The following is a 23,943-nucleotide window of genomic DNA, read 5'->3' on the forward strand; positions in this document are numbered from 1 at the left end:
GAGTCAGGGGCTGAGGTGAGCGCGTAGGAGAGGGACGGCTGTGAGCCCGGGCCTCGGGGCTCCGCGTCTCCGTTTCTTCGCCTCCCGGCTCGCCTCGCCCGGCCGTGCCACCCCGGGCGCCGCTCCTGCGGGGACGGGTAGGGGCAGTTCCCCGGCAGGACTACACCTCCCGGCATGCCCCGCGGGCCCCGGCCGCGCCGAGCATGCCGGGAGCGCCGCGCCTCGGCCCCGACGGCGCGGCTCCTCCCACTCTTCCCGAGGGGAGGGGGTAGAACCTCGTGCCGCCTGCCGCTCTGAGCGACTTCCGCGCCGCCCAACCAGCGCTTGCGATGGCGCGGGTGGCGACCACTGAGCGGCGCGGGGGCGGGCCCCGGGCGGCAGCCGGGGTGGTAGCGGTAGTGGCGGCCGCCTGAGAGAGGCCGGGAGCGGCGGCGGCCGAGGGAGGGCGCGAGCCCCGCTTAAAGGGCCAGCGAGCTGGCACGGAAGTTGCGAGGAGTTTAGCGGCTACCGGCCGGTGGTGCCCAGGGAGTCGGCTGGACGCCCCCCGCTTTGGACACCGGGGCCGGGGGGCCAGCGGCGGCATGGAGCAGGCAGCGCCCAAGAGGTAACGACCCTCCCTGGCGGCCCCTTCCCCTCCCGGAAGCGGGCGCGGCGGCACGGCCAGCATGAGGCCTTGGGCCCGGGGGGCAGCTAGCCCTCGCCCCCACCCCGACCCTCCTCCCACCTCGGGAGGCTCCGATCCCGGGGCTGTGAGGGGGGCGGTGGGACAGCGGCGGGGACCGAGACTTGCCTGGCGGCCCGAGGGGTTTTGTTGCGGAAAGTCTTCCGTCGGGGGGAGGACATCCCCGAAATAACCGTCCCGGGTAACCGGCCGGGTGCAGGCAAGCCCCTCGGGGCTGGCGGAGTTCCGGCGGAGCGTTTTAGTGTGCAATGAAAACTTCATCGCCGAGAAGATTTTGTGCCCTGGGAAGTCTCTGCACTTCAGTTGAGGTTCCTGGGAGCAACCGAGAGGAGTTGTGATCCTTCCGCATTAGAAAGTGCCCTTGTGTCCTGCTGGTGGGGGATGCTTGCGGGGGTGGGGGTTGCATAGCTGCAATTACAAATGAGGGAGTGGGAAGAGGCGAAAATCAAGTGTTCCCACAGTGTGCACATTACACAGGCTATCTGGTCATGGTAATTAGACCGGGGGGGTGGTGTGGGGGGAGCATTTGTCATTTGACTTCTTGTGTGCATCTGTAATGAGGTTTCATAGTTTCATTCAGGGTTGGAAGGGACCACAAGGATCATCTAGTTCCAACCCCCCTGCCATGGGCAGGGACACCCCACACTAGATCAGCCTGGCCAGAGCCTCATCCAGCCTGGGCTTAAACACCCCCAGGGACGGGGCCTCGACCATGAAACCATGAGCTGTCGTTTTAAATGCAACACTGCCAGCTTGCTGCACGGGATCATTTTGCTTCAGTCGCATTCAACTCTGTTCCATGCAATCATGTTTGACCTGGAACAGCTCCTTCTGTGCCGTGGCTATGTCTTACATAGGGTGCAGCAGTGTGGAGTACTGAATGCAGTTACACATCTTGCCTGATGTGCTTACTGGCTGAGACTTCCAAGCATTTGACTCTGGCTTCCTGCTAATTGAATGACAAATCTGGGGATTCTACAATAGAAGCCAGTGGTAGAAGATAATAAACCAAACTTTTGATTCTGTTTTAAGATATGTCTGTTTTACATTGAATATTTTTAAAAGCAGCTTTTTGCAGGACCTGCAGAGCACCACAGCCTTGGGCTCCACTCTTTGCTCCAATGATGCATCAACATCAGGATCTCGACGTGACAGCTTTGGCCCAGTAGTGATTGGTAGTTGTTATTTAGTGTGTTTTTAGCAGGCAGTGCAACAGTATCTACTGCTGAAAACTTTGACCAAGAGCTGGTTTGTAGTTGTGGTGCAGTGGGGCAAGGAGGGCCAGGCCTGCGCTGTCGTTTCAGGCTGGCAGTGCTGCATGTCTGAAATTAAGGAAGTAGGACAGGCACCAGCAAGGGGAGTTACCAGAAGGAATAGGAAGGTATGAGGAATAATCAATGTTGCCAGTGCAAAGCTTGGCATGTATCATAGTATCAGTCAGGGTTGGAAGGCACCACAAGGATCATCTAGTTCCAAGCCCCCTGCCATGGGCAGGGACACCCCACACTAGATCAGGCTGTCAAAGGATTGAAAATAAAATGTAAAGGTAGCATAAGATTCTCTAGTATTTAATTTTGTTTATATATAATTGTGGCCTTCCAGGATCGGCAGGGGGCTACAGGAGGGCTGGGGAGGGACTGCTCAGGATCTCAGGCAGTGATAGGACTAGGGGGAATGGAATGAAGCTGGAGGTGGGGAGACTCAGGCTGGAGGTGAGGAGGAGGTTCTTCCCCATGAGAGTGGTGAAGCCCTGGAATGGGTTGTGCAGGGAGGTGGTTGAGGCCCTGTCCCTGGAGGTGTTTAAGCCCAGGCTGGCTGAGGCTGTGGCCAGGCTGATCTAGTGTGGGGTGTCCCTGCCCATGGCAGGGGGGTTGGAACTAGATGATCCTTGTGGTCCCTTCCAACCCTGACTGATACTATGATATATTTTTTTTAAGCTCTAGGGTTTACTCTAACTTTATTACCTAGCTGGAGGTGTGTGTCTGGCCTAACTGAGAGTGAGGAACTGTTTAAATCTTCAGATTGAGTCAGGAGGAACTCGAGAGCTGATAAGAAAGCTTCTGCATTCTCTGGCACTCTGTTGTTTTAAATACTTTTCATGGTTTTTTGAAGCTTGTTTCTAGAAATCTGAATGTGGTGAGAGCTTCAGGGATTTGATTCTTTCATGGGAGGGAAGCTTTCAGCTGAATTTTTTCATAACTAACTCAGGTTAGATTTGAACTCAGTTTGTATTAAAAGTGCATATATATAGAATAGAATAAACCAGGTTGGAAGAGACCTTCAAGATCATTGTGTCCAACCCATCAACCAATCCAACCCACCTAAACAACTAACCCATGGCACCAAGCACCCCATCAAGTCTCCTCCTGAACACCTCCAGTGATGGTGACTCCACCACCTCCCCAGGCAGCCCATTCCAATGGGCAATCACTCTCTCTGTGTAGAACTTCTTCCTAACATCCAACCTAAACCTCCTCTGGCGCAGCCTGAGACTCTGTCCCCTGTTACAGGCTTCTGATTGTTCACCATTCTCAGCCAATCCCTTTTGTTGCAAGTCCAGAAGGAGGACAGATTATTTTCTGTGGGCTGAATTCTTCTGATGCCTGCTTTGGATGTAGTAGTGGCTTGGAAAGGTCATGCCACGTTTTCCTAGCAAAGACATGTAAGCCCTAGGCTTCTGTGGTGCCTGCTGTCAAGCATTTCCAATGCCTTGGCCTTAAGAGAGCTGCTGGAACCCTTCTGGTATGGAGTTTAAAAGATCCAGTATTGATTTGGTGTTTTTCCTTGTCATTTCAGAAGGTGTTGCTCCTCTGAGCAGAGGCAAGTGTTCTCAGAGATCTGTGGCTGAGCTTAGTGAGTGTAACCGTTCTCCTGCAGTTAATGCAAAGTTCAGTCCCTCCATTCTTCACTCGGGTACACCTTCTGTTATGCAGCTCTTTGGTGGAGTGAAAGATTCAGCTAATGGTCATGCCTTCTGGGTTTTGAGGCTCTGCTGGTCTCCTAAGCATCCCGTGCATGCCTCATGTGGGTGGCAAGCAAAGGGTGTTTACAGTAACCTATTCTGTGAATGGTGCCGTTAAAGCTGCAGATAACTTGATAAGAGGGGGAAAAGAACTTGAAACAAAAGAAGCTAAATGAATGGTTTGTTTCTTTAATATCTACCTACAAAATCTCTCTTTTTTTATCCCCCCACATCTTCTTTAAGTATCTTAAGTGGGCCTACAAGAAAGCTGGTGAGAGACGTTTTAGGGAGTCAGGTGATGATAGGACTGGGGGGAATGGAACAGAACTAGAAATGGGTAGATTCAGATTGGATGTCAGGAAGAAGTTCTTCCCCATGAGGGTGGTGAGAGCCTGGCACAGGTTGCCCAGGGAGGTGGTGGAAGCCTCCTCCCTGGAGGTGTTTGCAGCCAGGCTGGATGTGGCTGTGAGCAACCTGCTGTAGTGTGAGGAGTCCCTGCCCATGGCAGGGGAGTTGGAACTGGCTGAGCCTTGAGGTCCCTTCCAACCCTGACAATTCTGTGATTCTGTGATTCTTTGTCTCAACTTACAATTGTTTGGTAATGAACTTCATGCTTCCCTGCAAGATTCAAGTTCCATCTTTCTGCTTTCTTGTCTCTTAAGAAGCAGAAAGAGGTAAAAAGCCCCAAAGCAGAGCTCTGTGTTTGATTTGTTGGCTGCTGTTGCAGCCTGTGTAGCTGCTCTCATGTGAGTTTTGTGGTGTTTTTCTTTGTGTTCATCTTGTGCCTTTTCTTTGCTGTGGAGATGTTTCTTCTCCCATAAATGCCTGTGCTTTCCACCTGTGGCCTCTTTGCTGTGGCAAACTGCATGCTCTTTACAGCAGCTTGTGCACCTTTCTGTGCTGATTGTAGGTGCTTTTTATGTTCATGTAATTGCTGCATCTGTGAAACAGTTCTGATATAGATGTGTAGACCCTCCCCCAGCTCTTGCTTTCCTTGTCTAATGCCAATCTCTGACCTGTGCTTCTGTGCAGTTACTTTATTGTCCTTACTTTGGTGGCTGGCAGTAACAAGTCTCTTCTGACTCAGGAATTCCTTCATCAGCCATTTATGTTGTATTAGTCCTGTTCATCACAGAACAGAGTCTCTTAATATGAGGAAGTTTCTTTGTGTCACTGTTCTTCCAATACTAGGTTTGACACTCTTTGCTCTCTGTGCCCCCCTCCCTTCCCCTCTTTTGGCTTCATTTCCAGACAAGTGTCACAGGATAACTTATTTTCCATAAGGTACTTCCCAGTTTCTTTCCCTTCTTCCTCCTCCTGCATATCACAGTATCACTAAGGTTGGAAGAGACCTCGAGGATCATCGAGTCCAACCTACCAACACAGACCCCATGACTAGACCATGGCACCAAGTGGAATGCATTGTCTGTAGCTAACATTATAGCACCTGCTATTCTTCAGCTCATCTTCTACCCCAGTGGTACCCTTGGCTGTCATAGAGAATGAGCTGCTTGTGTCAGCCTTGCAGCACAATTCCCTGCACCTTCTCGGCTGAGGGCTGTACAGGTTGCAGCCACCCAGCCGCATCGCACTGTGTCTGCACTTCTACTTTCCTGTGCCCTGGTCAGTGTCAGCTCCATTGTGAGTCTGTAGCCAAGCTGTGTTCTGACAACTGCCAGGGGTCTGGGGGATGTGGGTGGATGGGAATGCTGGAGACTGGCTAGGATTGCCTGCAAAGGAGCAATGATTGTGGTAAGAGGAGATTGAAGGTGCTGGGAGAAGTCATAGTCGTGGCAGTGTGTAATCAGAGATTTTGTTGCCCCTGTCCCTGGGTACCTTCACAAAGGTGCAAAGGAACTGGCCCAACAACTCTTAGAGTACTCAGCTCCTGGAAGTTTGGTTTTCTGCTACCACCTGTGTAGGTGAAGTGCTGCCATGTGCTCCCAGAGTCATCTTGACTCTGGCTTCTGCTTTCAGCTTGATGTAACTTGCTGACTGAGGAGTGGTGTAGTGGTGTAGGAGTAGATAATGTCCCCTGAGTGAAGGATTGGTTCCTGCTTTCTTGGGTAACAGCATGATGTACTCTGTGTGTGTGCTGCCTGCTTTTTGGTGAGAGGTGAGCCTCACTGCATCTTTTGGCTGTTTCTGCTTCAGCAGAGGAGGTGGTTTGTGGTAGTGAGTTGGTCTCACGCTGCTTTGAATGAAGCAAATGCTAGTGGGAAAGTGATCATGACAAAAATGGTCATAACTTTCTTCATCATATGTGATGATTGATTCAAATCTTTATTACCCTAATTAGGTGTTTTATTTGAATTGTGGAGTTGGTGGTTGTTTTTGTTAAAGTAATCTCTCCTTCTGACTGCTGCTTTCAGGAAGATTTGCTGGAGCTGTGTCTCTCTTTGCCCCCCCAAGAAACAAATAACTCTTGTCTGTCTTTCAGCAAACTGAAGAAGCTGAGTGAAGACAGTTTAACTAAGCAGCCTGAAGAAGTTTTTGATGTTCTGGAGAAACTTGGTGAAGGGTAAGTGCGGATGATTGCCAAGGGAGGGGATCAGAGGGAAACTGTAACATGGATTGGAATAGTAAGTTACAGAGGCAGCAGCTTCCAATGTCCTAAGCAGTGCTTCTCTAGTCAAGTGTTAATAGCAAAGCAAATCCCTCAGCAGGCTTCCATGCTCCCCCAGGGGCATGGTGGAATTCAGGACTGTGCCTGATGAATTTGGTGGCAGTCTGTGATGGAGTGGCCCTTTTGGCAGATAAGGGGAGAGCAGCTGATGTCATCTCCCTGGACTGGCACAGAGCATTGACCGTGTCCCACATCACATCTGTCTCTCTCAAATGCAGAGACATGAATTCTGTGGATGGGCCACTTGGAGCATAAGGAATTGGCTGTGAGCTGTGATCAGCAGCTTGATGTCCAAGTGGAGACCAGTGCTGAGTGGTGTTCCTCAGGGTTGGTGTAGGGACTGGCACTGTTTAACCTCTTTGTCAGTGACATGGACGGTAGCATTGCGGCACCCTCAGCAAGTCTGCTGGTAACACCAAGTTGAGTGATGTGGGAAGGGATGCCATCCAGAGGGACCTTGACAGGCTTGAGAGGTGGGCCTGTGCAAACCTCATGAAGTTTAACAAGACCAAGGGCAAGCTTCTGCACATGGGTTGGGACAGTCCCAAGCACAAATGGGTGATGAGTGGATTGAGAGTAGCCCTGCAGAGAAGGACCTGGGGGTATTGGTGCATGAAAAATTGAGTACCATCCAGCAGTGTGCACTCACTAGCCCAGAAAGAATTGCATCCTGGCCTGCATCAGGAGAAGCATGGCCAGCAGGTCAAGGGAGGTGATTCTCTCCCCCTCTTGCACTCTCATAGTACCTCCTCTGGAGTAAGCATTCAGCTCTGGGGCCCTCAGAATAAGGAGGACATCAACCTGCTCAGGCAGGTCCTGAGGAGAGCCATATTGATGATCAGAGCACTGGAGCACCTCTGCTCTCAGGACAGGCTAAGAGAATGGAGTTGATCAGCCTGGAGAAGAGAAAGCTTTGAGAGACCTTGCAGTGGTCTCCTGGTACCTAAAGGGAATGTGCATCCCTGGAGCTGTGCAAGGCCAGACTGCATGGTGCTTTGAGCAACCTGATCTAGTGGCAGGTGTCCCTGCCCATGGAACTAGATGATCTTTAAGGTCCCTTCCAACCAAAACCTATTCTATGATATGATGTGTATGTATTTTTGCTGTCCCTTGTTGATTAAGGCAGCAAAGGTGCTTGCACCTGTGCTGGAGTTAGATACACTACAGCTTGAGGCACTGATGCCGCCTGAGGTTCTGGTGGAACTGATGTTTTCTTAGCCTGAAAAGCCTCTAAGACTTCTGCACCAACACAGCTTTTGTGGCTTCTGGAAGTTTCTGGGGAATGGAAATGAGCAGCAGCTTATCTTGTTTTTTATCTTTGGTTTTAGGTCTTATGGCAGTGTGTTTAAAGCAATACACAAAGAATCTGGTCAAGTTGTGGCCATTAAACAGGTCCCTGTGGAATCAGATCTTCAGGAGATAATTAAAGAGATCTCTATAATGCAGCAGTGTGACAGGTGGGTATGGCAGTCCTGCTGCCTTTCTGAGAGTCTCTCTGGAAATGGATTTGTGCCTCTGCATACAGCTGAAACATGCTGCTGCAGGCTGCTGTGTGGCAAAGGAAGGCAGTCTCTTTGACAGCTTACCAGATTGTGGAGCTTCTCCAAGAGCAGTGTGGGCAGCAGGGCAAGAGAAGGGATTCTGCCTCTTCGCTCTTCTGAGACCTCACCTCCAATCCTGCCTCCAGCTCTGGTGTCCCCAGCATAAGAAGGACACAGAGCTGCTGGAGTGAGTCCAGAGGTGGCCACAAAGATGATCCAAGGGCTGGAGCAGCTCTGCTGTGAGTTCAGGCTGAGGGAGCTGGGGGTGTTCAGCCTGGAGAAGACTGCAGGGGGACCTTAGAGCTGCCTGCCAATAGCTGAAGGGATCCTGCAGGAAGGCTGCAGAGAGACTTTTCTTGAGGGTGTCTAGAGCCAGGCCAAGGGGGAATGGTTTGAAGCTAAAGGAGAGCAGGGTTAGGCTGGATCTGAGGAAGAAGTTTTTCAGTGTGAGGGTGCTGAGACTATGGAATAGGCTGCCCAAGGAGGTTGTGGCTGCCTCCTTCCTGGGAGTGTTGAAGGCCAAGTTGGATGAGGCCTTGATCAGCTGAGTCTAGCTGAGAGGTGTCCCTGCCCATGGTGGGGAGGTTGGAGGAGATGAGTTCTGAGATCCCTTCCAATCTGAGCTGTGATAGGATAGCAGCAACTGTTGAAAGAGCAAGTACTTGCTTCTGCTTTGAGTTGTCATTGTGTGCTTCACTTCCCTTGCACTGGCAAGCCCACAGTTCATATTTCCTGTCAATGCCTTGGGCCTTGTGAATTCTGAGTAACCTATTCCATATTTAAAGATCACTGAAAGCTTTTGGGGTTTTGTGTGTGTACATACATATATATATATAGAGAGAGAGAGAGAGAGAGAGGGAGTAATGCCTTCAGAATTTTATTAAGCAGCCAGACTCTATTGTGCCAAAGCCCTGGTTAGGTTAATTGCAATTGTGAAATGGGTTTGCTGAGCCTTGCTCTTCAGCTGTGCTGGTGTGTGTCAACATGAGCACTTGGGAGTCATTTCTATGCACTATTTCTTTTCCTTGCTCATAATTCATCCCCTTACAAATGTCTGTGTTTTTTCCCCATCCAGTCCCTATGTTGTGAAGTACTATGGCAGCTATTTCAAGAACACAGACCTGTGGATTGTTATGGAGTACTGTGGGGCTGGCTCTGTTTCAGACATAATCAGACTCCGTAACAAAACGGTGAGTTGGGTATTTTTTACTCCAAAGATGTGCAACACTGATTGAAATTCAACTGTGAGTTAAGACTAGAAGCCAGAATGAATGTCAGAATTCCCAGGCAAGGTCTTGGCTGATGCTGAGGGGCCTGTCTGTGCCGTGGTTCCTCAGGAAACAAGCTTGTTGAGTTGTTCTCGCTACCTCTTTGTCCTTGTCTCTCTGGAATGATCACCAGCAGAGGCAAATGCACTTTGCAGTAGGAAGATGCTAGAAGCTTATTGAAAATCACTGCCTTGTACAGGCAAAATGTGTGTGGCTTCTTCCCCCTCCTCCCTTTCACCTTGCAGTCTGTCAGCAGGCCCTGGTTTGGAGACAGGCATAGAACTGCCTTGCTCCCCCTCACTAAGCAGGGAATTCCAATCAGAAGTAGCTGCCTGAATGAATGTTGAACAGGTCAGTCCTCATTTGGTGCTCTGTACACACCTGGCATCACAAAACACTCAGAGTCTTACTCCTGTGCCACTGAAGGGTGGAAGCTTAACTTTGTTGCCTCCCTCAGTGCTCTTTTCCCTCTAAGAACCCTGTCATTGTTTGCCTTGGAGAAGCATCAGCTGAATTGTTAGTCTTTTCAGCTCTGGCCTCCACTGGTAGAATCTCCAGTTCCCCAGCATTTCTTTCCTAGTAGCCTGAGCCTGGGCACAGTGATCCAGATGTGGCTTCACAAGTACTAATAAAGAGGAACATGTACTTGACCTGACTTGTTGATCATGCTTTGCTAGTGAAGACCAACATATGGTGAGGCTTCCCTGCTGTGAGAGTGTTTTACTGACTCATCTTCAGCTTGTCTGCTGGAGCCACCCCAGAACCTGTCCTGCAGCAGTGCTATCTGCTCCACTGATCCTCAGCCCACACTGTTCATGGCCTGGGGCTCTTCCCTCCTAGGTGTGAGACTGCCTTTGTGGAACTTCCAGCCTAATTCCTGCAACTTGTTGAGGTCCTTCTGTGTGGCATCCCTGCTTTTTAGGGTATTGATGGCTTTCCCGTAGACAGGCAGAGGTTGGTCTCTTCTCCCAGGCAGCCAGTACCAGAACAAGAGGACACAGTCTCAGGCTGCGCCAGGGGAGTTTTAGGTTGGATGTTAGGAAGAAGTTCTACACAGAGAGAGTGATTGCCCATTGGAATGGGCTGCCTGGGGGGGTGGTGGAGTCACCATCACTGGAGGTGTTCAGGAGGAGACTTGCTGGGGTGCTTGGTGCCATGGGTTAGTTGTTTGGGTGGGTTGGATTGGTTGATGGGTTGGACATGATGATCTTGAAGGTCTCTTCCAACCTGGTTTGGTTTATTCTAAATAAGGGTTTATTCTGACCCCCACAAATGTGATGGGGGTGAGCTCTCACTCACTGTTCAGGTTGCTGATGATGTTGGAAGTACTTAGCCTGGTGTCAAGCCCTGGGGATGGCTTAGGGCTTACTTACAGGGCTGGCTGCTGGTTAAATTTTGAATGACTGCTGAGCCTGGCACTCCAGCCAGTTACTCTTTAACATCTCCATCATTCCCCAGATTTGGCTGGAAAGATATAATTGGAGCCTTTGTAGATCAAATGAAGTTACATCCTCAGCTCTCTCCTCATCCTCCTAGGAAAGTGGCCAGGTTAATTTGGTGTGATTGCCTCCTAGGTGACTCGTGCTAACTGATTCAGATCACTCTCTAACTCTTTGTGAGTCTAGGAGTTAGCTTCTGTGAGGACTTGCTCAGTGATATCCTGGAGACTGAGGGTAAGCTGGCCAGCTTGCACTTCCTCAGCAATTTTATAAGCTGTTAAGAAGTAGCCTTGGGTGGGCACTAGCCAGCATTGTGGCACCTGTGGATGTGGCCCATCTGCTCCTGTGGACTTGGGTTGGTCTAAGCCACTGGAATAATTCCTAACTCATTCCAGTTTGCTGCTGGGCAAAGAGAGCTGGGGGCCAGAGGAAGCCTCCTGCAGACTGATGCAGAGAAGATACTTTGACAAATGATGCACAGATTTCCAATAGGTTGATTAGTTAGGAGCAGGCCAACTTATTTTTAAGTCATATAGAGCAATAAAGCTCTTCTTGTCCAGTTTCAAACCCACCCTAGCCTTGGCATTCCTCATTCTGCTCCTTAGTATCCAGGCAGTGCTTCTTTATTTGTCTCTATTAATCTGGTACAGCTCTTCATATGCCTTGGGTTTTGTACTTTAGCTTGGTCAGGAGTTCCTGGTTCACTGAAGAAGGCTTCCTGCTTTGCTTGCTTGCTGTCTTGCATGTCCAGAAGGACTCCCTTCATACTTGAGGGAGGTTGCCCTTTGTGCTGAACCAGCTCTTCAAGGTTCCCTTGCCCTTCAGGGCAGCATGCCTGAGGATCCCACTTACTAGTTCCTTTAACAAGCTGAGGTTTGCTACCTGGAAATCTGGTTCTGCTACTTGGATTTGTCACTTCCCTCCACTATTTGACCACCACCATCTCAGTAGCTGCTTGCCAAGCCTGTGCCTTCCATCCCTGGCAAGCTCTTACTCTGCTCACGAGTGGCTGGTCTAGTGGAACGCTTCCTGTAGTAGGCCTGTACAGGACCTGCAGTCACAGTTTGTGCTGCTCACTTCAGAATCAGTATTTTACTGTTTTGTACCCTGCTGTGTTGCCCTTTCTGCAGGTGTTGAAGTCCCTGACCTTCTAACCACCCCACCTTGCCCTGCAAACAGCAGCCTGTGATGGGAGGCTGCTTCTGGTGCTGTGGATGGCATTATCTGCTTCACCTTTCTAACTGGGTGGGTTGCAGCAGATGCCATGGTGGCATCCACCTTTTTGGGCTCCCCTTCTGACTTTCACCTATAAACTCTGGTCTGTACCCTGTCTGCCTTACCTTGTCTCAAAAGGAGGGAGAAAGATCCCTCTGGAACCCTGCCCAATGTGTGCTTCCCTGTTCTGCCTTCCTCTGCTTGCCTGAAGGCTTTGGTTTCTGTTCTCTGGTGAACCTAGTGTAAAGCTCTTCTCACTAGCTTAGCAAGCCTGTTGGCAAAGATGCCTTTGTCAGGTAGATCCTGTTTCTCCCCAGTAGTCCTCATTCCTCTGAGGATCCTGTGCTCATAAAAACACGCATGCTTTGCTGCAGTCAGCAGCCCTGCTGGAGGCTGATAATCTGCAGGTGCATCTGCTTCTGCTTGAGGCTTTCCCTGGGATTGGCAGGATCAAGAAGGCTGCCACACTGACCCTTGTCCATTCAGTGCAGGTTATTCAAGGTGTCCCTTGGCTGCTGGTGGTGTGACCAGGTGTGTAGTTTGGGAGCCAAGTGATCTGTCTGCAAAGAGTGTTTTTGCATGATGGTAAAGGTGTTGTCACACAGTGACATCTCAGATGCCTCCTCTTTGAAGGGGGTGTGATTATGTTGTTGTAACTGATCCATGGAGGATCCTGACCTGATCCATGGAGGATCCTGACCTGATCCACAGAGCTTTGTCAGAAAAGGACTTTGAAAAGCAAACCAATTAAATGGTTGCAGGTCCCAGGTGTGTGTAGACATGCCAGCTGCTGCTTCTTGTCAGTTGTGGTTAAGTTTGGCTTTCCTGTGGTACCTGTACTCAGCAGCTGAAGGAGTTCTGCTCAGTGTCTGCTTAGCCAGTTTAGTACTTCATAGATGTGTAGCAGGCTGGAACTTGGTAGTGAATAATAAGGTCTAAGGAGTCCCCACTTCCCTACTCCAATCAACTCCTGATCTCCCTGAGGATGCTCCTTAGTGCTTGCTAATGCTGAGGATGTGACTGTGGGAGGTGCCTGAGGAGATTGCCTGAAAGAGTTTTCCACACAAGCCACAAGATATGTTTTAGATCATTCTGTGTTGCTGCTAGGCTGTAATAATTCTCAAACTACAAGGAGGAGACTCTGATTTGTTAGTACTGTCCAGAATTACCCAGCATAAAACTGCTACTTTAAGATGAAGAGAAGGTGGGGGTCTGTTGCATACTGGGTCCATGTGTGACTGGGATTACATAGTCACCAACACAGAGCTGAAAACGTGTCACTGCTGGTCAGCACCTGCTGCTCCCAGCATAAGAGGGATGTGGAGCTGCTGGAGAGTGTCCAGAGGAGGGCCATGAAGGTGATCAGAGGACTGGAGATCCTCCTCTACAGGCACAGGCTGAGAGAGTTGGGACTGTCCAGCCTGGAGAAGGGAAGGTTCCAGAGAGACCTTAGAGCAGCTTTCCAGTACCTGAAGGGGGCTACAAGAAAGCCAGGAAGGGACTTTTTGCAAGGGCTTGTAATGATAGGACAAGATGGAATGGATTGAAGCTTGAGGAGGACAGATTTGGACTGGAGATTAGGAAGAAGCTCTTCCCAGTGAGGGTGGTGAGACACTGGAACAGGCTGCCCAGGGAGGTTGTGGATGCCTCGCCTGGAGGTGCTGAAGGCCAGGTTGGATGAGTCCTTGAGCAACCTGGGCTGCTGGGAGGTGTCCCTGCCCATGGCAGGGGGGTTGAAACTGGATGATCTTTAAGGCCCCTTCCAACCTAAGCCATTCTGTGAAGAGGCACTGCTATGTTTGTTGAATGTGTTTTCTGTGGGGCTGTAGATGCAGCACCCCTTGGGCTCTGTAAGAAGAACGGGACACTTTCTGCCTCGCTTCCTTCAGGTGATCCTGTGCCTAACTTGTTGCACTTGAGTAAAACTGCTGATTCTCCTATGGCAGTGAGTTCTTATTTCATGCATTAGCATCGTACTGACTTGTCCCCTTAGCTATAAAATGGGAAGAAGAAAGGGCTGATGGCCACTAGATTGAGGCAGTTGCAGTCTCAGACCACACCGTGTCATTGGAAGTAAGTTCAATGTCACAGTTTGGTACCTCCCTGGAGACACAGCTGTGATTTTCTCTGAAGAGCACTGTCTGCACACACAGCATGCAGAGAAGCTGAACAAAAAGTCTGAAAGTGAATTGCTTTTAAAGTGAAGCCCAATGGAAGTGGCTGTGGAAGAGCCTCACTGAAATTTATCTCAGTCAGGGGAAACCAGAATCTAATGGTGGCCTCAGGCTGGAGATGCAACCACAACAGTGCTCTCTGAAGGCTTCTACCTTCATTCAGGTTACACTTCAAATGTTCCAAGCTGCAAGGCTATCATAACCATCCTCTCCACTGCTCATTTGCTCATCTCTCATCTCAGCCTCTGTTAGTCCAGCCTTGTCCTCACACAGATGAGGACTACAAGAGGTGTGCACTTGTGGTTGGTCATCTTTGAGCTTCATAGCTTCTAGTGGAGGAATGGTTATAGCATGATGCCTTTATTTGCCATGAGAGTGGACTTCCCCAGAGTGCTTGACCTAATCACCCTATTTAGATGCAGTAATCTGAGACTTCCTGGAAGCAGCAGGCTTAATATGCATGTATTACTTAGTGTAAAAAGAGCAGCTGGGAATGGACTTAGGCAGTTACAGCAATTCAGCTGACCCAGGCCCCTTCGGAGGGGCCCTGGGGAAGGAGAATGACTGAGCAGAAAACCTGTAGCTGAGCTGTCCCAACAGCTGCATGGATTGGATAGCGTGTGCTGGAGTGTACAAAGGCACCCTTAAGTCTCTGTTGTGCGTGGCAGCCATAGCCAGTTAGATGTCAAGATGTGATTAGCTGGGCTTCTAACGATGGGGAACACCTGAATGTGCTGCAAGCTTCTTGCTCCAAATTTCCTTTTCAAAGACTGGTTTCATGGCTAGTGCTTCTATGTAGGCTGTAGAGTTGTTCACCTTTATCATTCATTTCAACATATAACCTGCATGTGGTTTGGATGATGAAGGATTTTAAGCTGCTTCATTGCTGGCTCATATTCAGAAGGGAGTACAAAACCATCCAAGGGACACAGCATGCAGAATCAGAACTAGCCCAAGATACCAAGCAGGGGAATGTTCCACAGGATTTCAAATGAGCATTTTGACCCAACTGGAAATCAGAAGCAAAGTAGAAGGATGATGACTGTGAAGTTATACTGAGGTGCCAGGTATAGCATGTGCTGTGCTGGTAGAAGAATGCTGCTGTGTCTTTGAAAGCTAAGAATAGAAGAGACCTGTTTTGACAGGAAACAAGGTAATTGTTTGGTTTGATCAGGACCAGTATGGTGTAAGAACCATCAATCTAGACTGCAGCACACTTCTACTATTGAAATACTGAATGGTTTTGTTTCTTTTGCCTGTTGTCTGTGGTAGTTATCACTGGCATGATTTGTATGTCCCTGTCAAACTGCTCTTAGCACTGGAGAGTACTGGATGTTAAGCAGATGACCAGGAGTGTGCTGTGACAAGGCACTGCCTGGGGGCTGATTCTGCTCTTGGCTGTGTCCTTTGTAAGCTGTAGGTCACTTGCAGAGACACAGGCACTGCACTACCTGTGTGGTGCCTTTTAACCATCCTTATGATGAGAGCCTGTGATTTAGGACAGTGAAGGGAAGAGGCATAATTAGAAAGTATTTTGCTGTAGGTTTAAAGAGTGGATTTGTGGGATTGCAAGATTTTGGAGATCAGTTTTTCTACACTTTGCTCTGTTGCTTCTTCCATCAGTTGCTAGGCTCAGAATGTGCTTCTACATCAGGCTTTACATTTGCTTCTGAGCCAGCTAGTCTCTGATGTAAAGGAGAACTATGTATTGTGTTTTGTTGTGTTCTAAACCCCCCAACATATTGAAGAGAAATCTCTGCAGAGCCTTCTGAGTGCAATTTCTCCTAATACTTGTCTTGAGATGAAAGCAGGCAGTAAGCTGCATGCCTGTTTGTCATGGCAAAGGATTGGATCTGGGGCCATGGTCAGGATTAACTGCATGGAAATCTCTGGAGATTGAGGACTTTGGATTGCTTCTGAACTGGGGTGGATTTGGCAAAGCTATGGCAGAAAGTGTTACACCCTCAGCATGTCACAAACCATGTAACACTTGTTAATAGTCAGGGCTTCAATTGCCTGTGGGGTGAGTCTTCAGACAATCACAATTTTAGTGCCACTCCCCTCAAAATTATTGGCTCACATAAGGAGAATTGTCTCTTTCTCCAGGTATCCTTCCAAGCATACTTACAGTTGGTTGAAGTCCCTTCTTGCTTGACTCCAGGTCAGGTGGATGGTTTTACTCCCTTGGTGCAATGGCAGGAAAACCTTCTTGTTGGAGCTGTGTGTAGCAGGGGTTTCAGTTCTGGCATACAGTCCCTTGAAGCAGCACAGCAGTCAGCATAAAGCTGCACCACTAAGAGCTTTGAGCTGTGTGCCACTGAACAGAAGGCACTGCAAGATCTCAGAGACCCATTGGAGGCAAGGGATGCCTGATGTGCAGCAGAGGCAGTGGCTCCTTGCTGTGGAGCACAGAGTGGATGCCACCATGCTTCTGCTCACACAGGGAAATTGGTCCTCTTTGGGTACTTGGGAAGCAGTGCCAGTTTGAGCAGCTCTTACTCTGCTGCATCCCTGACTGTGCCATGGATTGAATTGGGGAACTGATGTGTTGGAAAAAAGTTGGCAGGTTTGTTTTTAATTGTTTGGTGGAAGGGTTGACACAGTGGGGACTGCTGCTGGAGGTTGCAGTGAAAGGAGGGACTGGAGCTTGGCACTGCTGTTTAGATAAAGAGATGTGGAACTGTGCCCTGGGGTTCTACAGCCAGGTTTTATGGGGCTGCTGAGAGGCTGGAATAGGAATAGAATCATAGAATCAATAAGGTTGGAAAAGACCTCAGAGGTCATCGAGTCCAACCTGTCACCCAACACCTCCTGACAACTAAACCATAGCTCCAAGGCCCACATCCAAGCCTTTTCTGAACACCTGGAGGACCAAAGATGGGTCACCTGCAACTGGCAGCAGAGGCAAGGTGCAGAAAGTCACCTGCCCTGCCCACCCCAGGCAGCAGCTTTGGAGGGAGCAGCCCTAAATGAAGCCACAACTGTCCTGAGCTTCAGTTTGACCCAAACCCTCCTCTCATCTGCTCCTTGGCCAAAACCCTCCTGAGCTCCTCCCTGGCCCAAAGCCTCCTCAGCCATCCTCACAGTGGTTGTGTTTGATAAATAATTAAAGCTGGTTATTAGCAACTGAAGTGCAGATGCCTTTTCTGCAGAGTCACTGCAGTGGTGCTGAGTAGGTTTTTTGTTTCTCACAGGCTTCTGGTGGTGCCTTTTTTTTTGGAGGGAGGTGCAGATGTGCACCAAGGCTTTCAAAGCTTACACTGGAAGGGGTTTCTGTACAGGACTGGAAGAGCAGAGAAAGAGAGGCAAATGCAAGGCCATGTTGCAGCCAAGCTACGCTATTCATCTTCACTCTGCAGTTCCTTGCAGTTCCAGGGGTGTGTCGAATTCATTTGCTTAGTTCTTACATGAAAGCATCAATGAGTGCAGTTAAACAGCATCTCAGCTGCATGAATAGTGTCTCTGTGTTTCTTTGAGCAGTTGGGTCACATGCAATGAATTGTGTGGGGTTTTTTTTTTTTGCTTTTTATTCTAGAGTAAATGATGTAAACCTCAGAAGTGCTCCCAGGGAGTCTGGTACCTGCTAAAGGTTCACTCTTTCTCTGGTAACACTTGTATCTGTTCCTATTGCATTGATCTAAAGCAGTGAAGATAAATAACTGCTGGTGACTTGCTCAGTGGTCTGTGTAGTTTATTTAGAATAAACCAAACCAGGTTGGAAGAGACCTTCAAGATCATCATGTCCAACCCATCAACCAATCCAACCTACCCAAACAGCTAACCCATGGCACCAAGCACCCCATCAAATCTCCTCCTGAACACCTCCAGTGATGGCGACTCCACCACCTCCCTGGGCAGCCCATTCCAATGGGCAATCACTCTCTCTGTATAGAACTTCTTCCTAACATCCAACCTGAACCTCTCCTGGTTATTAAACAGAGAAGTGGTTTGAAGCTGAGGGAGGGCAGGGTTAGACTGGCTCTTAGGAAGAAGTTCTTCAGTACAAGGGTGGAACAGGTTGGCCATGCAGGCTGTAGGTGCTGCCTCCCTGGAGGTGTTCAAGGCCAGGTTGGATGAGGCCTTGAGCAACCTGAGCTAGTGAAAGGTGTCCCTGGCCATGGCAGGGGGTTGGTACTAGCTGATCTTTAAGGTCCCATTCAACCCAAACCATTCTGTGGATCTATGAATTTGGCTGTAAGAATCAAATTAGCAGATTAGGGGCTTGAAGTGTAAATGCTATTTGGTATATTCCTGTATGAAAGTAACTAAGGTGTACTGTTTGTATCTACTGTTTCATTATGAAGTGGTCAGGTTTGACATAGTTAAAACACTTCAACTCCACCTGTGTGCCTGAAAATGATTTTGTGTTCTCTTGCAGCTAACAGAAGATGAAATTGCAACCATTCTGAAGTCTACTCTTAAAGGGCTCGAATACTTGCACTTTATGAGGAAAATACATAGAGACATAAAGGCTGGAAACATCCTTCTTAACACTGAGGGACATGCAAAATTAGCTGATTTTGGTGTGGCTGGCCAGCTAACAGTAAGTGCCCATGGAAAGATAATTTAAACACCCTTTGGTGCTCCTAACCATCTTCTTTTGTCTTCTTCTGCCTTGAATCTTGTGTCTGAGGACTGGTAGAGTTACCATTCTTTATCATGATGAGTATGTAATACATTGGAAGGCTCTTTACTTTTCAGTTGTTTTTATAACCCAGTGTACTTCAAGTGCCTGATGATCCACCTTTAAACTGGGCTTTATGATCATTATCTCCACTTTGGCCCTCTGTAGGCTGATGGGCAGAATCTATTTGGTCTGCTACCATCCTTTGGGGGGGGTCATTTGAACTTTTAAATATAGAATTGATAGCAAAAGAACCTGACAATGAACAGCTCTGTGTTAATTGTGTAACTGATATGATTGCAGGATACCATGGCAAAACGAAACACTGTTATAGGCACACCCTTCTGGATGGCCCCTGAAGTGATACAGGAGATTGGCTATAACTGCGTGGCAGACATCTGGTCCCTTGGCATCACCTCCATAGAAATGGCTGAAGGAAAGCCTCCATATGCTGATATTCATCCAATGAGGGTAAGTTTGTGTGGTACTCTTTTCTTGTTTGTTTGTATTGGGGGGAAAACCCCCACACCAAACAAAAACACCCCCCAGCAAACAACCCACAACAAAAGAAGCACCACCCCAAAGACACAAACACCTTCACCCAAACCAACCCCCTGCACCCTAACCTAACATGTCAAAAAATAATCCTGGAATCAGAGCAGATTTCAGCTGGATGGTAGGAGGAAGCTCTTTAACCATGAGGGTGCTGGAACACTGCAACAGGTTGCCCAGGGACCCCATCCCTGGGGATATTAAAGGTCAGGCTCAACAGGGCTCTGAGCAAGCTGGTGTAGTGGAGGATGTCCCTGCTGACTGCAGGGGGTTGGACTAGTTGACCTTTGGAGGTCCCTTCCAACCCAAACCATTCTATGATTCTGTGTTTGTGCACAAAGTTCTTAAGACTAAGGATTTTTGCTGCTGTTGTGCTTCCTATTTGCTGCACTTTGCCTCTGTTTAGCACATCTGTAAGATTCCAGAATGCTTTTATCTCCACTTAGGAGTGGTAAAGCAATAAGTGTTTAGTTAACTAGAAACATTATAGTGCCTATTCCACACTGTACCTGCACTTAGAGTTCCATAACAAAGAGGCCATTCTCCTTTGAAAGGGAGTTTGGAAGCCAAGATGACCTGAGGAAGGATTGGGTGAACACTGTTAATATTAATAACCCTTGGGAGTTGTTAATTTGTTAATGATTGGAACACCTCTGCTATGAGGACAGGCTGAGGAAGCTGGGATTGTTCAGCCTGGAGAGCACTCTGAGGGGAACCTCAGCCTTCCAGTACCTGAAGGACTCCTACAGGGAGGCTGCAGAGGGACTTCTCCTGAGTGTGTCTAGAAGCAGGCCAAGGGGGAATGGTTTGAAGCTGAGGCAGAGCAGGGTTAGACTGGAGCTGAGGAAGAAGTTCTTCAGTATTAGGGTGGTGAAACTCTGGGATAGGCTGCCCAGGGAGGTTGTGGCTGCCTTCTCCCTGGGGGTGTTGAAGGCCAGGCTCGAGCATTTGAGAGGTGTCCCTTGCCCATGGTGTGGAGGTTGGAGGAGATGATTCCTGAGGTACTTTCTGGCCTGAGCCACTCTGGGATTCTGTTAATTGGTTTACTTTTCAAAAACTGAATTACCTGGAGAAGTTAATGCAGAGCAGTGTTGATAGAGGTAGAGCTGTTGCCACTGCTAGTCATGCTTGTATTTTTTCAAGTGGGCTGTGGAAGAGCTACACTGATTGCACTGAGCAGCAGTAAGTAGCCCTTCTCCAGCTGTTCATTTTGCAAGCCCCTTTGATGTTCTGAAGGCACTTGATATTGCTCAGAGAGATGAATTGTTGTTTCATCTTTGATCTGTTGCAAAAGTGGTGTGAATACTTGATTATTTCATTGGATTTTCTTTTGTTGATGTCTTGTGTTAGGATCTTAGTATAAGGAAGGACTGTAAGGAGGTCACCACTGCCTTGATGGGTTTGTGGCTATGATGCAATCAGCCTGCCAGTTTCCCCCCTATTTATATATCAGCCATCATCCCCTGTGCCACAGAGGCTTTGCCCACTTGGCCTTTTTGCTTGCAGCACACATTTCACATTCATAGACAACCTGTGCTATAGTGTCCCTGGTTAAGTCCAGCCCTTGACCCCGAGCACATCTCTGTTCCTTGATGGCCTGAGGCATCGTGGGCCTGAGCTAGAAATGATTCACTCTTATGTTGCCAATCCAGATCTATCTGAGGCACTCTAATCTTAGCAGCTTGATCTACCTGCTGGTTGTTGTGATGTTCTTCAGTGGCTCAGCTCTTGGGTACCTGGGCATCTGCATGACATACTTTGAGCACTGAGTTCCCTGCTTGAGCAGCAATATTTTGCCACAGTTCAGCTGCCCAGGTGGGTTTACCTCTGTGCTGCCAGTTGTTTGCCTTCCATTGCTGTAGCCTCCACAAAGCATTTGCCACCAGTCTGGAAACTGGGGAAGAAACACAAACAACCTGGAAGAGGAAACTTTGCAAGCACTAGAACATCTCACAAGTCAACCCTGGCCAGCCCCTTTCCTGCCATACAGAGAGCATGCTGTAGAAGATAGGATCCAGCTTGCTCTGTGCTACTCTGTTAGGGGGGCCCCATGCCTTGTTGCCCCTACTGTGGCCAGTGAGCTTAAACCAGTGCAGTGGGGTTCTCAGGCTTGTTTGTTTGTGTGTGCTTTTTGGAGCAGGGATGTTTCCTGAAGAGTTTTGTGGCCGCACACAGCTCAATTAGAGCTAGTAAGTGTGTTGCAATTAGAAACACTTTACAGTCTTGGAAGCACAGCTTAGGAATTTTCCTGCATCATGTGTTTGGGGATTTTTTTTATTCCCCCCCCTCTTTTCCTGTGTGATTAGATATTGTAAAGTTCCTGTTCCAACCAACAATGCTCAGGCAAAAGCTGAGAACAAAAGTAGTATCTCTGAAGCTTGTTGTTGATGAGAGTTTAACTTAAGATGAAATAACAGTTGGAAATATTTTGAAGAACTATTGATGACAAATTCAAGAATATGATCAGGCTGAGGGTTTTGGTTGTGGCCAGGTCTGGGCCCCTCACTTCAAGAAGGACCTCAGGGAACCACTTGTAAGAGTCGAGCGCAGAGCCAGAAAGCTGCTGAAGGCAGTGGAACATCTCCCTGGGAGCACAGGCTGAGGCAGCTTGGAGCAGAGGAGCCTGAGGGCTGCCCTCATTGCTGGGGATAAAGATGTGCAGGGCAGTGGGGGGAGGACAGAGCCAGGCTCTGCTCAGGGATGTCCAGTGACAGGATGAGGGGCAAGAAGTGCAAGCTGGAGCAGAGGAGGTGCCATGGGAACATAATAATAAACCAGGTTGGAAGAGCCCTTCAAGATCATCGTGTCCAACCCACCTAAACAACTGTGATGGAGCCCTGGAGCAGGCTGCCCAGAGAGGTTGTGGAGTCTCCTTCTCTGGAATGCCTGGATCTGTTCCTGTGTGTCTGCTCTGGCAGGGGGGTTGAACTGGGTGATCTTTTGAGGTCCCTTCCAACCCTAAACCTTCTGTGATGCTGCACGATTCTGAGTTCATTTTGACATCATTCCATGCACTAGCTGTTGAAAGGTGAAGACTGTGTTATCAGAGAGGGTTTTTATATGCTTGACAATAGGTGCTTGTAAATCAGAGGTCATTGACTTTGATAGCTTGTGAGTCTGTTTGATTCTTGTAATCAAATGAGACCTTTCAAAGGCCAAAGTAATTCAACACAACAATCGTGGATTACATAGAACATGTGTTCTTGTTAATAAATTAGGTTATGCTTTTTAAGAACTTGTGTGCACTTGGTGAGCTTGTACATTTGATACCTACAGTTTTCCTTCATTTTTATTAGTGAGTTGTTACAGTGGTTAACAAGAAATACACAGATTTAAGCTGCACTAGTTTTCCCAGTGTCATTCGATACCGCTTCACAGGGCTCTCGGGCATATGCAGATGCTTTCCTACTTTGTTTTAGCTGTGACACAGAATTGATCCAGGCAGGCATGAAAGCTTGGGCAAATTTTCCTTGCTTTTTCTAGATGTTGCTGGAGTCCTGTGGTATTTATGTAAAGCACAGTTTTGTTCCTTGGGAATGCATGTTGAAATTGCCATGTGAGCTGTTTTGCTGTAGGCTGGTTGGCACTGCCACAAAGGTAATGCGCTGCCAGTAGGCCATTTCCTTGTCAACTGCATTTACAGCTTAATAGAAATATTACATGACTTCTTTAAACAAGTGTTTTGGCAGAGAGGAAACAGCAGATTCCATGCAAACAAGCATAGCTTCCTCTGCTTAACCACACTTAGCTACTCCAAAGAATTGTACTGGTTTCAGCTGGGAAAGAATGAAAAGTGGGGGGGTGCAAAGTGGAATTTCATGGAGGGAAAACCCAGCAGGATTCCTCTCTTTAAGTATGACTTTGTTAGCATATTGGACTGCATACGTGTCAGCAGTGGATGCAAAAGCTGAGTTTCAGCAGAACCTGCAGTTGTCATACTCGGTTTGAGGCTCAAAGGTCAGGACCACTTGCCAGCCCAGTAAATGTAACGCTTTATTCACGTCAGGGTTATGGAATGCCTCACATACTCGGTGTCAGAAGCCGTTTGTGCTCTTGCTGATGATGAAAAGTGAAGCTTTCTTTGGTGAAAACTCAGAGAACATACAGAAGTGTTTTCAAGTAGATTTAAAGGAGGACAAAGTACTCTAAAAGGTGGTGATACAGCCACTAGAAGCGGCGTGGAATTTGCTGATGCATCAGAAAATCGTGCCAACCCATCCAGCAGGGCTAAAAGCAGGTTGATTGCAGGAGGCTGTGAAGTAACTGGGGTTAATGTGGCTAACGCTGTTTGCATCTGCCTTGGATTGCTCTGCTGGGATGAGCAATTACCGAGTTGTAGGGGAGCTAATTAAAGGGGACTTCACAGTGGCTCTAGAGCAAGGGTCAGCTGCAGCGATGTGTTTAATAGCTGTGCTCTCATGTCCCCCATTGCCTGCAACATGTGTGCTGTCCTGTAGTGACAGGAGTATTTGTGTCCCACCGCTGCCTGGATTTAATCCAAGCCATTAACTGCTTTCTGCAGTCTCTCCTTTTCAGGCCTTGTTTTTCTGTATTATTTCTGGCTTTCTGATTTTCTTATTGTTTTATTGCAATAATTGGGTGATGCCTGTGGCTGGGGGCTGGAAGGGGCTGCTGGTGGATGCTTTTTCAACACGTCCCTGTACTGGCCCTTGTTTCTTTCTGGTGAGGTTTGTTGGAAATAGACATGTGGGTATCACATGTTCTGCAGTGAATTAGAGGAAGCCAATTTGAACTGCTTCCATTTGCCTTAAGTCCAATCATGATATTTATTTTTCCATGGCACTTACCCAGATTATCAATGCCTCCTGCTTAGCCTGTGTCGTTTCCACTCCACACTAA

At 48.4% G+C, this 23,943-nt stretch overlaps 1 protein-coding gene across 1 annotated transcript in view; it reads left to right on the forward strand.

The window, feature by feature from the left end:
* The first annotated feature begins 297 nt into the window (after positions 1–297).
* STK3 (serine/threonine kinase 3) overlaps positions 298–23,943 on the forward strand; it is a 90,533-nt gene continuing 66,887 nt past the window's right edge. The window contains exons 1-6 of the mRNA XM_068161164.1: positions 298–604; positions 6,085–6,165; positions 7,599–7,727; positions 8,887–9,001; positions 18,286–18,450; positions 18,835–19,002. Coding sequence (XP_068017265.1) covers positions 582–604; positions 6,085–6,165; positions 7,599–7,727; positions 8,887–9,001; positions 18,286–18,450; positions 18,835–19,002 — 681 coding nt within the window. The 5' untranslated portion in view covers positions 298–581. The remainder of the gene's footprint in view (positions 605–6,084; positions 6,166–7,598; positions 7,728–8,886; positions 9,002–18,285; positions 18,451–18,834; positions 19,003–23,943) is intronic.

This window comes from Melanerpes formicivorus, unplaced genomic scaffold (genome assembly GCF_026170545.1).
Source record: "Melanerpes formicivorus ecotype bairdi unplaced genomic scaffold, bMelFor1.0.p_v2 SCAF_56, whole genome shotgun sequence".
NCBI classification, from domain to species: domain Eukaryota; kingdom Metazoa; phylum Chordata; class Aves; order Piciformes; family Picidae; genus Melanerpes; species Melanerpes formicivorus.